Below are 16,914 nucleotides of genomic sequence, written 5' to 3'. Positions count from 1 at the left end.
ACTGAGTGGGGGTTGGTTGGCTGAAGAGGTGGAAGAAGAGTAGTTATGGAGCTGCTGCCTACAGAGCCTGGGTCAGGGCCAAGGCCCAGGGCCTAGAGGAATGAGGCTGAGGGGACACATCAGGGAGCGATAGCATCAGGTTGGCCTACTGCTGTGTGGGGCAGGGGGAGCTATGGCTGGGTTGTTGCGTGAGGCCTAGGACATGGGATACTTGGGCCAGGTCGCACCAGAGGGGATGGAGTAGAGGAGGGTTTCAGAGGAATGTAGAGCCTGGGGGGTTCAGTAGCAGAGTGCTTGCCTGCCATGCACAAGACTCTCGGTTCTATCCCCACTAACACACACACACACACACACACACACACACACACACACACACACATCCACACACACACACACACACACACACACACACACACACACACACACACACACACACACACACACACACACACACACACACACACACACACACCAGAAGAAGAAAAAGAAGACAATGCAAAGCTGGGCATGTTGCTTCATGATTTTAATCGTAGCTACTCAAGTAGAGGAAAGAGGATCACAAAGACCCTAGTTCAAAAACAAAAATACAAAACAAATAGGGTTAGGGGCATTTGAACAGACTTTGCATGCAAGAGGTCCTGGGTTCAATCTCAGTATTGCAAAAAAAAAAAAAAAAGAATTGGAAGGAGATGATGATGATGATGGTGATGGTGATGATGATGATGATGATGATGGTGGTGATGATGATAATGATGCAGGAGCCAGCACCTCTGCTTGAATGGAGAAAGGGAAATTGAGGCCAGCATGGTTTCCAGCTTCCTGCTAGGGCTGGCTTGGGAGAAGCTGGAGAGGGAGGCACAGGAAGGAAGGAAGGAAGGAAGCCCATAGGACCTCAGAGTGACATACTCAAAAGGGCCTAAGGGCGTCTCCAACCCCTGTGCCCTTGGGAACCTGGAGCCCAGCAGGGTTCACTGGGTCCCACCTGGTGTGTGTCACAGGTGTCTGCATGCCTTCCTGTCTGTCCCCTCCAGCCACACAGGCGACCCTTACCATGTCTCTGCTCCCCCCTTGCAGGTCATCCCGGACTGGAAGGAGCAGGAGTGGGACCCCGAGAAGCCAGACGCCTACGCTGGCATCTTTCACTTCCATTTCTGGCGCTTTGGGGAGTGGGTGGATGTGGTCATCGATGACCGGCTGCCCACGGTCAACAACCAGCTCATCTACTGCCACTCCAACTCCCGCAACGAGTTCTGGTGTGCTCTGGTGGAGAAGGCCTATGCCAAGTAGGTGGGGCTGCTAGTGGGCTCTGTGTATTAATTAGTTAGGGCTCCAGGCACGGAGAGGGAAGGGGCTGGTGGAGGCGCACAGCACTCTGAGCCCAGGCCCCAGGGCGTGGCCATCTATGCCGGGCTGGGTGGGGTGGAGGCCTGGATCTCCTGAGAGGAAGAGTGAGTCCTCCCTCCAAGAGAGAAAACTGGGCTCAGACAGGTGTCCTGTGGTCATGGGGCAGGGCTTACCTTCATGTTCACGGCCATGCATCTTTCCTCCACGTACAGACTGCCAAGCCCTCCTTGGAGCCTACTCTGGGGATGCGGTACCTGAGGTCCTGCCCACAGGTCTCCCCCTTTCCCCTCCAGCCATCTGTCTTCCTTGCTGATTGTACACCCATTCCACCACTGCTGACTCCTCCTCCTCCTCCTGTGACCAGGCCCTGGATCCCTAGTATCCACCAAGTGACTGGCTGGGGAGAGCAGAGGTTTGCTGAACTATGGCATGGGCTGTGGTAGGAAAGCCAGCCAGCTCTGTGGCGACCTCTTCCCAGCTTCCTCTGAGGCCCATTTGTGCCTTGGAGAATGTGTGTGCCTGAGACAGAGGAGAGAGGGAAAGGAGGAGGGGGGAACAGAAGAAAGGAAAATCATTTAGGTTTGAACTCTGGATCTAGGTGGGTGCTGACCCTCAGCTCTTCAGTTCAAGGCGAGCGCTCTACCACTTGAACTACAGTGCCATTTCCAGTTTTCTGGTTGTTTATTGGAGATAAGTCTCACAGCCTTTTCTGCTCTTGCTGGCTTTGAACTGTGATCCTCAGATCTCAGCCTCCTGAGTAGCTAGGATTGCAGGCTTGAGCTACCAGTGCCAGGCAAAACATATTTTTAATCCTCAGGGGGAAAAAAAGTAACAAAGTCCGTCTCCTGCTGGTCACTGCCCACCACCCTTGGTACAGTGGCTCTTCTATTTGAGGGAGGAGGGACTCTGGCCTTGCTTGGTGTTTGGTTGGGTTTTGTCTGTTTTGTTTTGTTTATGTTGTTCACTTTTGGCTTGGATTTTGAAATGCTGGGAATCAAACCCAGGGCCTCACACATTAGGCAAGTGATCTACTGTTGAGTTGTTATCCTTAAGTTAAGCTGTCGATGTTATTATTGTTCTTTTTTGTGTTGGTTTTGTTTCATTTTCATGATCCTGGGGTTTGAACTTCAGGGGTCTTATGCTTGCTGGTCAGGCATTCTACCTCTGAGCCATACTTCCAGCCTATTTTTGCTTTTGTTACTTTTCAAATAAGATTTTGTGTATATGCATGAATCAGACTGGACCTCCGTCTGTCTATTTGTTTTCCATGCTGCTGAGCTGACAGACATGGATGTCTGTCATCCATGTGCAGCTTTTGATTGAGTGGGCTCTCATGTTTATGCCAAGGCTGGCTTTAATCCTCTCGATCTCTGCCTCTCTAGTAACTAGGATCATAAGTTTCATACACCAGCACTTGGCTTCTTACTGGTTTTTTTTTTTAGTTTTATTGTGATAATATATGCGTAGCACAGTACAATGTGTAGGCCTGAAACTCAGTGGCATGTAATTATCACCCACAATTCCAGTTATCATCACCACTATCTCCACTCCAAACCTCTTCATCCCCAACAGAGATTTTTTTTTCCCCATTAAGTAGTTCCTCCTCTTTCCCTCCTCCCAGACCCTGGAATCCTACACTATCTGTCCCTCTGTTTACTTTCTTTTACTTAGCATGGTATTTTCAAGAATTCCAGACATGTTGCAGCTTATATCATAATTTCCTCAGTGTGTGTATGCATGTGTGTATGCATGCGTGTGCACATGCACATGTGCAGGCATGTGTGTGTGTATGCGCATGCATGCACGCACGCATGTGCATTGGTACCAGGGCTTGAACTCAGAGTCTAATGCTCTACCACTTGAGCCACATCTCCAGTCAGGCATTTTGCAGGTTCATTGGAGATATTTTCTCACAGACTTGTCTGACCAGGCTGGCTTCAAACGTCAATCTTCAAGATCTCAGCATCCTGAGTAGCTGGGAATACAGGCACGAACCACTGGCATCCACCTTTCCTTCTCTTTATGGCTCCATACTATTCTCCTGCATGTTTATGTGACATTATATCTGTTTATTAGTGGATGGGCTCTCAGACTCTTGTGTGTGTGCTGCCATGAGTATGAGTGCAAATTCTGTATTCAGAGAATTGCTGCCCCTGTTTTGGGTCTTGCTTACCTCCTTGAAGAACTGCCAGCTGCGTTCCACACTGGCTGCCCCATTTTTTTTTTTTTTCTTTATTTGGTCGGTCGTGGGGCTTGAACTCTGGGCTTGGTCGCTGCCCCTGTGCTCTTCAGCTCAAGGCAAGCACTCTACCGCTTGAGCCACAGCACCACTTCTGGTTTTCTAGTGGTTTTTGGAGATAAGAGTCTCATGGACTTTCCTGCCCCAGCTGGCTTTGAACTGTGATCCTCAGATCTCAGCCTCCTGAGTAGGTAGGATGACAGGCTTGAGCCACCGATGCCAGGCGGCTGCCCCATTTTTGTGCTTATTTGCTTTATAAATTATACAGTGAATGCATGCATTTATAGAAAACCCAGAAAGTATAGAAAGAATTGCACAAATATCAGCCCCCTCCGACCCCCTTTCCTGTTTTGGGCAACCTGAGTTCATGAACCCCTGCCCCTGTGGGCTCCAGGCCCTGCCCCCTCAGTCTCCAGCCACCTAATTCACGCTCTGCCCTCATCAATAACAACTTAAAAATTTAAACATAGCTGGACTCTTAGGAGAGGACCACAAAGGTGCAAGGCCTATGTGCCTCTGATTATATAAAATAATATTTATTGAGGGGCTGGGAAGGTGGCTCAGTGGTAGAGTGCTTGCCTTGCATGCCTGAGGCCCTGGGTTCGATTCCTCAGCACCACATAAGCAAAAAAGAAAAAAGCCAGAAGTGGAGCTGTGGCTCAAGTGGTAGAGCGCTAGCCCTGAGCTGAAGAGCTGAGGGACAGAGCCCAGGCCCAGAGTTTAGGCCCCACGACCGGACCCCCCCTCCCAAAAAAAATATTTATTGAAATGAACTCCAATGGAAACAGGAAGGTTTTTTTCTTTGTTGCTGTTTTTGCTTTCTTTTCTTTTTGTCTTATTTGTCTATCTGCCTTTGGGTGGGCAAGGGGGGGCCACAGAAATGGAGGGACAAAGGTTGAGCAAATGTAGCAGTGGTACTCACTAGATACTATGTTGAAAATGAACTATACAACTTGTGGGTGGGGGTAGGAGGGAAAAACTGGGAAGAAAACAAAGGCAGGGGTGACTTAGTCAAAAAAGAAATGCACTCATAGCTGGGTGCTGGTGGCTCATGCCTGTAATCCTAACTACTCAGGAGGCTGAGATCTGACATCATTGTTCAAAGCCAATCTAGACAGGAAACTCTTACCTCCAATTAACCATAAGAACCTGGTAGTGGATCTATGGCTCCACTGTGGTAGAGTGCTAGCTTTAAGCGAAAGAGCTCAGGGACAGAGCCCAGGCCCTGAGTTCAAGCCTCATGACCAAAAAAAGAAAAAAAAAAGTGTACTCACTACCTGACTTATGTAACTGTAATTTCTCTGTATATCACCTTTATAATAACAAGTAAAAATTAAAATTAAAATTAAAACTTGACCTGATTTCTTAAAAAAATCTAGTTGGAATCTAGCTATATTTTCAAGTATAACCGGTGCTAACATCTTAACTGTTGTGGGGATTTTTCCTGTCTCCCCCCCCCCCCCCGCAACCCTCTGAAATCACATCAGCATTAGTTTTTGAAACCAAGCCCCTCTTGCTGGACATTTAGGTTATTTTTGATATTATATCCTTATAAATCATATTACTTATCCAGAATTGGTCTATTTTTGAAACCAAGCCCCTCTTGCTGGACATTTAGGTTATTTTTGATACTATATCCTTATAAATCATATTACTTATCCAGAATTGGTCTATCAAAAGATACATGAAGTTGGGCGCCGGTGGCTCATGCCTGTAATCCTAGCTACTCAGGAGGCTGAGATCTGAGGATCGTGGTTCAAAGCCAGCCCGGGCAGGAAAGACCATGAGACTCTCATCTCCAATAAACCACCAGAAACCTGGAAGTGGCACTGTGGCGTAAGTGGTAGAGTGCTCACGCTTGCCTTGAGCTGAAGAGCTGAGGGACAGTGCCCAGGCCCAGAGTTTAAGCCCCACGACTGAAAAGAAAAAAAAAAAAGATACATGAGATATTTTAATGCTCTTAGAAATAACCACTGGGTGTTTTGGACAGCTAATTTGTAAAGAAAGATCCACCAAGGCCTAGGGACAAAGCGTCCTGAAAGTTGAGACCTGGGTTCTATTGCATCTTGGCTGTGAGGGGGGCCTGCTGTGTGACCTTCCCAATTTGCTTGACCTCTCTTGAGTTTCAGAAATCTCCCCTAGAAGGTAAAGGATTGAGATGGGCCAGGGAACATGAATGGGAGATTTTTTTTCCACATTGCTCCCCAGGCTGGCGGGCTGTTACCAGGCCCTGGATGGAGGCAACACGGCAGATGCGCTGGTGGACTTCACAGGGGGTGTTTCTGAGCCCATCGACCTGACTGAAGGGGACTTTGCCCACGACGAGGCCAAACGGAGCCAGCTGTTTGAGCGTGTGTTGAAGGTGCACAGCCGGGGAGGCCTCATCAGCGCCTCTATCAAGGTGAGAATTCAGCCCTGAGTGCAGAGAGCTGGCCGTGAGCCTGGGCAGAGCCCAGGCCCTGGGCGGCTCATCAAACAGACCCTCAGCCCCTGGGGGATGGAAGCCAGTGCTGGGGAGCAGGCCTACACCCTGCCCTCCCTCCTCACGGGGCAGTGTCCCCTCCCCCCCTCTTCAGACCCTCTTGGGCTGTGGGTGTCCTGGTCCCTGAGGTCCTGCAGTCGGTGGGAAGGTGGGAAGGTGAGAAGCATTGGACCCAGCGCTGGGTTCTCAGGAGGATCATCTGACTGCATGCATTGCTCGGGTGTCAGATGAGAAAACTGGGCTCAGCAAAGGCACGATTTGAACCCAGACTCACCTGCTCCCTGATAAACAGGCTCTCTAGAAACAGAAAAGCCCTGGTTGGTAGCAATTGTTGATTTGGGTGGTATAAATACTCTTACGTCCACCGCCAAGTTCCAGCTACCCGTGTTTTAACCGCCAGTACTTAGCAATCAGCTGAGCCAGGGCAGGTGGGCTCCAGCACACTGTCCATTCCTGGGATTTGCCAAGGCAGCCCAGCGCTTGCTTCCCCTGCACAGCCCACAGCCTGCCAGTGAGAGACTGCAGCTCCAGTGCCTCCCTGCAGGGGGCGTCGGCCCCCTGCCTAGATCTAGTGCTAAGTCTCACCCGGGTGACCCCCACCTCTGCGCATCTGTGTCCTCCTGCAGGCGGTGACAGCGGCTGACATGGAAGCCCGCCTGGCGTGCGGCCTGGTGAAGGGCCATGCGTATGCCGTCACCGATGTGCGGAAGGTGCGCCTGGGCCATGGCCTCCTGGCCTTCTTCAAGTCTGAAAAGCTGGACATGATCCGGCTGCGGAATCCCTGGGGCGAGCGGGAGTGGAACGGACCCTGGAGTGACACGTAAGGCCCAGGGAAGAGGGCGTCGGCATACGGGTTTAGACAAGCCCAGGTGGGCCTCCTGGAATAGGTGGCACCCGGGGCTTGAAGAATCAGAGGAAAAGAAACTTCTGAGTATGTGTGGGAATTTGCCCGGAGGTGTGAGGAGCTGACCCGTGGGGGACAGTTGGTGAGATGCTTTTGTGGAGAGTGGGTGGGGGAGACAGAGGGGCCAGCAGCCCTGTGAGTGGGGCTGCTGCTTTGTGCAAGGGAGCCCCCTCCCTTGGGGTTTCCGGCCCCTCGTCCTAGATCTGCAACCTTGCTTCTAAACCTCCCTGTGGTAGCACGGGGAAGCCTCAGGTCCCTGTGGGAGAGGACAGGCAGGCTTGACCCAGCGTGTCCCTAAGTCCCCTGCATCGAGGTTGGCCTGGTGCTGAGCCATCCCTTGGGGATGGCCCTCCTCTTACACTGCTCTTGCCCTTCCCCCGGCCCTTGCACCCACCCCACAGCTCAGAGGAGTGGCAGAAAGTGAGCAAGAGTGAGCGGGAGAAGATGGGCGTGACCGTGCAGGATGACGGCGAGTTCTGGTAAGTTTGGTGTTGGGGCAGAGGGGCACCTCTGGGCCTTGAGGAGTCAGCAGCTGGGACTGCAGCCCAGCCCTGCCAGCAGTTTGCTGTGCGTCCCTGGATGTCATCTTCTGCAAGATGAACGGCCCAGGAGAATCCTTTGATCACCCGAGGGTGCTGCTCTGGCACTCAGGTTGAAGCCTTGAAAAGTGGGCAGCAGATATGGGTGCACTGGCAAATGGAGAGCAGAGAACAGGTGGAGGTGGAGAGACAGCACACCTGTCATAGCGTGGGAGGAGGGAGTTCAGGGGAGACAGGGCTGCGTTGGGAAGACGAAGCATCCTGCATCCATCCACCTGTGTCCACTTACCTGAATCCATTCACCATGTCTATTCTCATCTGTCCTTTCCCTGCATTCTGTTCTGTCTCCATGTCAGGCTCATGTGGAGACATAACCACTTCCTTGGCAAGGGTGGGGGGCAGGCAGTACACCCTGAGTGGGGTGAATGCCATGAGGAACACCCCTCCCCCCAGGCAGACCAATGACAGGGAGCCTTGGCACGCTGGCTGTGACCCTTCTGTGCCAACTGAGCATCTGCACACACCCCAGCCCTGGCTGCAGCTCTTGATGAGACCCACTGCCCAGTCTGGCTCAAGGCAATTGAATGAAGACAGCCAAAGCCTCCTTCATGGGAAGGGCTGCCTCTCCCGTCCCTGCTGACACACTCACACTCTACGCAGCTCCTTACCCCTGGCAGGCTCCTGGAAGTGGGCATAGCTGTGGTGACCCCAGAAGATGCTGGCTGCTACCACATACTGCCCACCATGTTTTACCTAGGCCTGCCAGAGGTTCAGCAGGAGGTAATGGACAAAGACAGGCTTGATAAGCCACAGAGGGCTACTCTTTTGGGGTTTTGTTTTTTTGTGGATCAAACCTAGGACCTTGGGGCTGGGAATGTGGCTTAGTGGTAGAGTGCTTGCTTAGCATTCATAAAGCCCTGGGTTTGATTGCTCAGTACCATGTAAACAGAAAAAGCCGAAGTGGTGGTTCAAGTGGTAGAGTGCCAGCCTTGAGCAAAAGAAGCTCAGGGATAGTGTTTAGGCCCTGAGTTCAAGCCTCAGGACTAGAGGAAAAAAAAAAAAACAAAAACCTTAGGACCTTTCACCTGCTAAGCCATCTCTGTACCGAGCTACAGCTTCAGCTCTACATTAGTGATTTGTGCCAATACTAGTGCTTGAACTCAGACCTAAGCACTGACCCTTAGCTTTTATGCTAAAGGCTAGCACTATACCACTTGAGCCACAGCTTCATGTCTGTTTTTTTTTGTGGTTAATTGGAGATAAGAGTCTCATGGAATCTACTGCTCAGGCTGTCTTTGAACCTTGATCCTCAGATCTCAGCCTCCTGAGTAGCTAGGATTACAGACATGAGCCACCAGTGGCCATGGTTAATATCACTGTCCCTTAGCGTGAACTCAGGACCTAGGCACCGAGCCTTAGCTTTAAAGGCTAGCACTTTACCACTTGAGCTACAGCTCCATTTCCAGCTTTTTGCTGGGCAATTGGAGATACATTTCATAGACTTTCCTACCAAGGCTGGTCTCAAAACATGATCTCAGATCTCAACCTCCTCAGTAGCTAGGATTATACACATGAGCAACTGGTGCACAGCTTTGTCCCCATTTGGCAGATGAGAAAACTGAGGCCCAAAGTGAGCTTGCTCCCACATGAAGACGTTCAGGGAACATAGTGTGTCAGGTGTGTGGGGTGGGGACAGGCGCCAGCTCAGGCCCTCTTGATGCCCAGGATGACTTTTGAGGACTTGTGTCGGTACTTCACGGACATCATCAAGTGTCGACTGATCAACACATCATACCTGAGCATCCACAAGACATGGGAGGAGGCCCGGTTGCGTGGCGCCTGGACGCGACACGAAGATCCACGGCAGAACCGCAGTGGGGGCTGCATCAACCACAAAGACACCTTCTTCCAGAACCCACAGGTGGGCAGTCTTGGGGCCTGCTGCCTTGCTGGGGGGCTCCTGAGTGGAGACATCCCTGGGCCTTAGTGTGTCTGTCTACAATGGGGGTAGGTGGGCATGTTGGCTGTATCCGGAGGTCATGAAGCCCCGGCCTCCCATCTGATGAGAAATGGTGGTTCTCTTTGAACCTTGAGCCTCAGATCCAAGCCTCCTGAGTAATGAGGATTACAGGCAAGAGCCAGGGGCTCTTGGCTCTAATTTGCATTTATGGAGCACCAACTGTGGGCTAGGCACCTCAGTGAGTTCTCCAAGCCTTCCAGCAGGGGACAGTGTAGATAGCAGCAGGCCCATATAACAGAGGAGATGTCATTGACCTGGCCTACGCTCATGCTGTGTGGAGTGTGGGCTCCCCTGTGCCCTACTCTGCATGGTCTCACTGCAGCGTCTCTTTCCTTGGCCACACCTGCAGTATATCTTTGAGGTCAAGAAGCCAGAGGATGAAGTGTTGATCTGCATCCAGCAGCGGCCCAAGCGCTCCACCCGCCGGGAGGGCAAGGGCGAGAACCTGGCCATTGGCTTCGATATCTACAAGGTGAGGCCCTGCTGTGGGCATAGGGGGTGAGGGAGCTGGAGTTTGGGCTGCCTGTGTTTGGGAGGACACTTTACAACACCTCGGTCAAGCCATCCAGGTCACAGAGGCTGACATGATGGGGATGCATTGGGGAGGACCATGTTGTGCCAGGGAGCACTCAGCCTGATCCCTTTCTGAGGAGACCCACAGGCCCGGATGTCTGATGAGGAAGAGGAGGACTGTGGGTAGTTGGGCTATGCTCTGGGAGGTCCTGGGTATTGGATGGGCCCTCACTGCCCAGGGTTCAGACTCTGTCATCAACCTGTGTTGGAGGTCTTGCAAGCAACCTCCAGGATCGTCATTGAAAGAGCTAGGCAGTCTCCCACCAGCCACGCCCCTTGACCTCGAAACTGAGGCCTTCCACATGAGGTACGTGAGGTAGCAGTTAGCATAGTAGGACCCCATGTGCATGTCAGATCGCAAGGACTTGAAACCACATGGATTATTTCAGTCATGTCAAAGCAGTTGTGCTGGCTCCATCCTGCTGTGCTGATATGGCGATGGCATCATATGCAGTATGTCCTGATGATGTAATTCTTAGGTTTGTGCTATGAATCAGGCGGATCATGATAGGAACTTATCCTTGGGGAATTTGTTTCCAGACCCTCAGCAGATGCCTGGAACTGCATCCAAAATGGCTACTCATGCCTTCACGGCATGGGTATGCAGGATGGAGGCCTTCTGAGGTGGGAAAAGATTCCGTCACATTGTTCAGAACCAGTCCAAGATTGAACATTGATGAATTGTTTATTCCTTGACTCTTTTTTTTTTCTGTATTGGGGTTTAAACTCAGGGCCTCATGCTTGCTCAGCTTACCTCTCGCCTAGTACTCTAGCACTTGAACACACCTCCAGCCTGTGGAGTTTTTCATTTAATATTTTCAGAGTATAGCTAACTGTAGGTAACTGAAACTCATCATGGGGGGGGGGGCTACTGTTCCCATTTCTGTTGTGATAGAAACCTCAGGGGTATTGTTGGATATTCCTAACTTAACTCCACATTATCATATTATTACTGTTATTATTACTATTATTTTGTGCTGGTACTAGGCGTGAACTTAGGGTTTTTTGGTTAAGGATGGTGTTCTACCACACCTCCACTTCTGACTTTTTTTGCTGATTGATTGGATAAAGAGTAGTTGCACAAATTTGTCTGCCCAGGTTGGCTTTGAACTAGGATCCTCGGATCTCAGCCTCCTGGGTAGCTAGGATTACAGCTGTGAGCCAGTAGCACTGCTCTACCCACCCCACTTTTAATTGGTAGGTAATTCCCAGACCACTGAATTCACTAATTTAAAGCATACAATAGCCAGGCACAAGTAACTCATGCCTATAATCCTAGCTACTCAGGAGACTGAGATCTGAAGATTGAGGTTCGAAGCCAGCCTGGGGCAGGAAAGTCGAAAGTCCATGAGACTCTTATCTCCAATTAGCCACCAAAAAAGCTGGAAGTAGGCTAGTGCTCTGCCACTTGAGCCACAATGCCACTTCCAGCTTTTTTCTTTTTGCTTATGTGGTGCTGAGGAATCGAACCCAGGGCCTCAAGCATGCAAGGCAAGTGCTCTACCACTGAGCCACCTTCCCAGCCCCTCATCACCAATTTTAGAGCATTTTTAATCATCCCCCATAGAATCCCTGCTATCTTTAGCCATTATCACCCAATCCTGCCCATCCTCCTGAGCAAGCACTATTCCACCTCTGCCTAGAGATTTGCCAATTCTGGACATTTCATATAGATTCCACCATACTTTTTGGTGGCAAGGAGAATGGGGGGGGGGTGCCGAGGCGCTGTGGGATGGGTTTCTTTTTTTTGGGGGGGGGTCCGGTCGTGGGGCCTGAACTCTGGGCCTGGGCGCTGTCCTTCAGCTCTTCAGCTCAAGGCTAACGCTCTACCACTTGAGCCACAGCGCCACTTCCGGCTTTTTTCTTTTTGCTTATGTGGTGCTGAGGAATCGAACCCAGGGCCTCATGCATGCAAGGCAAGCGCACTACCACTGAGCCACCTTCCCAGCCCTGGGATGGGTTTCTGAGTGATCCAATTCCTCCCATCTCCCCATAGGTGGAAGAGAACCGCCAGTACCGCATGCACAGCCTGCAACACAAGGCCGCCAGCTCCATCTATATCAACTCCCGCAGCGTCTTCCTGCGCACGGAGCAGCCCGAGGGCCGCTACGTCATCATCCCCACCACCTTTGAGCCTGGTCACACGGGAGAGTTCCTGCTCCGAGTCTTCACCGACGTGCCCTCTAACTGCCGGTGTGTGGGGTGGAGGCTGCATTGGGCCAGGGCAGATGGGGGAGTGTGGATCCATCCATCCATGCTGGATGCAGTGTCTGCCCAAGACATGGAGCCTAGACACCCATTGCTGGGCTGGTCCCCCTGCCCATCCTCTTTCTCTCCAGCCCTGGCCTGCCCCCGCCTCTCTTGAGCTTTGCTAGGAGCAGTGACTCACATGTGCACGACACTTAGGTCGCCTGCGAGTATTTTGCTCCTCTCATTTGATCGGCCTGCATCCCAGGTCCCAGACTGACACTGCATTTTCCAGAAGCAAATAGGGATCCAGGTTAGAAAAGTATTATGGGTCATCCAGGCCCTTCACCTGCCTGATGGCAAGGCCCAGATCCTGCCACCACTATCTCCCATGGAAACTGGCTCTTGGGACCAGGGAACTGTTAAACATCCCGCTCCCTGCTGGGTTCAGACCCTTTGTGGCCCTCCCTCATCTTGGCATGCAGCCTAGACCTGGTGTCTGCAGCACAGGTGGACCCTGCCCATGTCCCAGGCCCAGGAAGCAGCTGTGCTGTGCATTCAAGTTCTCTGGCTCCTGCTTTCCAGCTGCCTTGGCAGGGAGCCTGATGCTCACTAATCTGTAATAATGGACAGATTACAGCTACCTGTTGTCAGGTGTAGTAGTGCATACCTGTAATTCCAGTTACTCTGGAAGATTGAGGTTTGAAGCCTGGGCAAGTTAGCAAGATCCCATTTCAACCAACAAGTCAGGTGTGATAGTTCATACCTGTGATCCCAGCTGCTTGGGAGGTCTTGGTAGGAGGATCAAGGTCCAAGGCCACTCCAGGCAAAAATTGAGATCCTACCTGAAAAATAACAGAAGCCAAAAAGAAAAAAAAAAGCCACAAAAACCAGCTGGAAGCATGGCCCAGTAGTAGAGCAAAACCCTAAGTTAAAACCCCTGCATTTCTAAAAACTGAATAGTCAACCTGTCCCCCAGAACTTTGTATTGTAAATAGCTCGGGTAATGCCCTGCAAAGAGTGTGGCCTGCAGCAGGTGTGCAAAGACATGCTTTTTCCCAAAGGAGGCTAGGCAGGGTACTGTAGGGGTGGAGAGAAGACAGGTGGGCCCAGGGAGCCTGTGGGGTTGGATGAATGGAGTCTACCCAAGAGGACGGGCCCAGGACTGAACACTGCTCCTCTCTACCCCCATCTCCCTTTCCTCACCTCTGTCTTCCTGATACTGCTCTGCTCCCACTCTGCCCTCTGCCAGGGAACTGCGCCTTGATGAACCCCCTCGAACCTGCTGGAGCTCCCTGTGTGGCTACCCCCAGCAAGTGACCCAAGTTCATGTCCTGGGGGCCGCTGGCCTCAAGGACTCCCCAACAGGTGAGCTCTCCCAGGGAAAGCCCCTTGGCTCTCCTGGTGGCTATCCCAGCCCCCTCTCTTGTGCAGTTGGTGAATCAGCAAACTTCTCTTAGCCTGCAGAGAGGGGTAGTGCCCTGTTGATCCTAGGGAGCTTCCCTGTGGTGGGGAAGTAAGAGACTGGGACGTGTAGGCCCTGAGGCTTGAGGCAAGGCTTCGGGGAGGGAGGGCTTCCTCTGGGCTGAGAATTTATGAAAGTATGAAGCCCGGGGAGGGTCAGCTAAGATAGCTCTCACCTGTAATTTCAGGTACTCAGGAGGTAGAGATCATAAGATCTTAGACCCAGTCTCAACCAACAAGCCAGGCGTGGTGGTATATGCCTGTGATCCTAGTTTTGCGGGAGGCTTAGATAGGAGGATCACAGTCCAGGATGGCCCCCAGAAAGAAATGCAAGATCCTATCAGAAAAGCAACAAAAGCAAAAAGGGGCAAGAGGCACAACTCAAGTGGTAGAGCATCTGCTTGGCAAGCACAAAACCCTGAGATCAAACCCCAGTACTGCAAAGGAAAAAAAAAGATGTGGCTGAATGATATGATACATGAGGCCCTGGGTTTGATCCCCAGCACTCCTCAAAAAAGACAAAGGAGCTGGGCGCCGGTGGCTCATGCCTATAATCCTAGTTACTCAGGAGGCTGAGATCTGAGGATCATGGTTCAAAGCCAGTCCGGGCAGGAAAGTGTGTAAGCCTCTTATCCCCAATTAACCACCAGAAAACTGGAAGTGGTGCTGTGGCTCAAGTGGTAGAGCTCTAGCCTTGAGCTGAAGAGCTCAGGTTTGGCCCCCAGGCCCAGATTTCAAGCCCCATGACTGACAAAAAAAAAAAAAAAAAGATAAAGGGAGTAGTGCCCTGTCAGAGGGCACAGGTGGGTAAGACCTGTGGGTAGAGATTACCTGTATGACCCTGCCATCTGTGGAAGCGCGCATGTGCTTGTATGTGTGTGTTGGGGGGTAGTTCAGGCTCCAATATCCCCTGCTAATGAACTGCTGAACCCAGGCAAGTGTCTCTTCCCACATACTTGTCTTGTCCTGACCCTATTCTAGCCCCGTGCTCACCCCAGCTCTCCCCCCCACATCTCCGTAGGAGCCAATTCTTACGTGATCATCAAGTGTGAGGGTGACAAAGTCCGCTCAGCTGTGCAGAAAGGGACCTCAACACCTGAGTATAACGTGAAAGGCATTTTTTACCGGAAGAAACCAGGCCAGCCCATCACCATCCAGGTGAGCCTGCCACCTGCCACCCTCTCCCCTCCCACTGCTAACAAGGACCCAGAGGTGCCAAGGTCTGGCTCTCCACCTGTCCCTGACCTCCAGTGTGGTCTTGGAATCCTCTCATCTGCCCTTCTGACACTCCAGTTGTACCCTCTGAAGGTGGATGAGTTAGATTAGCTAGTGTGGTTCTGAGACCCAGCAAGGTCAGTTTGCTGGCTGGGGACTGTGGCTATCTCTACTGATCTTGCCTAAAGCCTTGGTAGCCATTCTTCAGAGAACCTACTGAGGGATTCTGTTTGTCAATAGCTCAGTGATAGAGCATTTTCCTTGCAAGCTTATGGCCCCAAGGTCAAACCCCATTATTGAAAAACAAAGAACAACAACAACAACAAATCATTGCTGGGCACTAGTGGCTCAGTGTAATCCTAACTATTCAGAAGGCTGAGATCTGAAGATCCATGGCTCAAAGACAGCCAGGACAGACAAATTTGAGATTCTTATCGCCAATTAACCAGCCAGAATTAAAAAGCCAGATGTGGAGCTGTGGCTCAAGTGATATAGCACTATTCTTTAGTGAAAAAGCGAAACAAGAAACTCAAGATCCTGAGTTCAAGCTCTAGTGTTGACATAAAAACAATTTAAAATAACTAAAAAGAAAAGTGGGCCTGGGAGGACCCGTTGTATGAGTGGCTGTTAACTCGAGCCCTGAACCAAGCATCAGAAACTGAGCACCCTTGGACACAGCTTCCCTCTCTTAAGCCAAGGTAGCTGGCTGATGATTCTGAGCTGGTCACAGGAAGCTCTCTGTCCCCATGGGCCCCAGTACAGCATCTCTGGTCGAGAAACCATCTGTAAACAAACACTTTGTACCCCAGGGGAGTGCTGTAGATTTTTCCAAGTCTTCCTAACACTAGTTCCCACTGGATCAAACCACACACTTCCAGATGGTGGGGCTGGTACAGATGAACCTACGGTTATATTAAAGATGGGGAAACTGGGCAGGGGTTGGTCTCTTGCTTACGTTTGTCCAAGATCAGCAGCCAAACTACGGATGATAGATGATCTTTATAGGAATAAGAGGGCCTTGACTGACAGGGCGCTCCGTGATGGGCGTGTCTCCCCCATGGTGCAGACCAGCCAGGGTGCTTTCCACAGCTTGAATTGCATGATTGTAAGTGAATGAGTTCCAGGTCCAGCTGCCACCACCAGCACCAGCCACCGACTGTGTTCTGGGAGATGGCCCCTCTCACAGTGCTCTGTCTCCTCCCAGATCTGGAACCATCGTGTGCTGAAGGATGAGTTTCTGGGCCAGGTGCAATTGAAGGCTGACCCAGATGACCTCCAGGCCCTCCACACCCTCCACCTCCGAGATCGAAGTAGCCGGCAGCCCAGTGACTTGCCAGGCACCGTGGCCGTGCACATCCTCAGTAGTGCGTCCCTCACAGCTGTCTGACACCTGCTCTAGCAGCCCTCACCACCACCTTGCATGTCCCCACCAGGCCTGGGTCCAGCCTGGGAGCCAGACACTAGAGTTTTTTCCACTCTTCCACTGCCTTGCTGTGTGACCTTGGGAGATCTCTGTCCCTCTCTGAGTCCCAGTATCCTGAGGGCCTCAGAGCATTCCTTTCTTGTCAGGGCATCTTCTTGCCTGATATTTCAAAATAGCCCTCCCTGCCCCAGGATCGCCACTGCTACGGGAGTCTATCTGTTGAAAATGGTTCCAGGCCCTGCTGTCTGCCAAGGAGTGCCAAGAAGATGTCACTTGTTTACAAATTTCCATGTCCCCATGTCCCACTCCTGGCCCTTAATTCTCAGCCCCCCCACCCTCCCCGCCAGTCCCTTTTGAGTCACATTGAAAGGACTTTTCCTGGCCAGCTGTGGATTCATGCTCAGGCTGGAACTGGGGAAAGGTGCGGGTGACATTTCCTTCTCTTGTCCTCCCTGTCCATTTGGTCACTCAGGGGAGATTTGCCAGGAGGGTAAGAGGTGCCTGGGAGGCCCCAGATGAAGCAG

General features: G+C 51.5%; 1 protein-coding gene across 4 annotated transcripts in view; it reads left to right on the top strand.

The window, feature by feature from the left end:
• The window catches only part of Capn5 (calpain 5), a 58,064-nt gene extending 41,513 nt beyond the window's left edge, over nt 1–16,551 (top strand). For all 4 annotated transcript variants that reach the window (XM_070034951.1, XM_070034950.1, XM_070034953.1 and 1 more), the window contains 10 exons: nt 1,075–1,283; nt 5,792–5,984; nt 6,692–6,885; nt 7,371–7,448; nt 9,234–9,429; nt 9,878–10,000; nt 12,098–12,294; nt 13,541–13,656; nt 14,774–14,910; nt 16,172–16,551. In XM_070034951.1, the coding sequence (XP_069891052.1) occupies nt 1,075–1,283; nt 5,792–5,984; nt 6,692–6,885; nt 7,371–7,448; nt 9,234–9,429; nt 9,878–10,000; nt 12,098–12,294; nt 13,541–13,656; nt 14,774–14,910; nt 16,172–16,354 (1,626 nt within the window). In that variant the 3' untranslated portion in view covers nt 16,355–16,551. The remainder of the gene's footprint in view (nt 1–1,074; nt 1,284–5,791; nt 5,985–6,691; nt 6,886–7,370; nt 7,449–9,233; nt 9,430–9,877; nt 10,001–12,097; nt 12,295–13,540; nt 13,657–14,773; nt 14,911–16,171) is intronic.
• Nucleotides 16,552–16,914: the final 363 nt, after the last annotated feature.

Source organism: Dipodomys merriami, unplaced genomic scaffold (assembly GCF_024711535.1).
Source record: "Dipodomys merriami isolate MVZ:Mamm:240054 unplaced genomic scaffold, mDipMer1.0.p SCAF_25, whole genome shotgun sequence".
In the NCBI taxonomy this organism is placed as follows: Eukaryota; Metazoa; Chordata; class Mammalia; order Rodentia; family Heteromyidae; genus Dipodomys; species Dipodomys merriami.
This window is presented reverse-complemented; position numbering and strand designations above follow the sequence as displayed.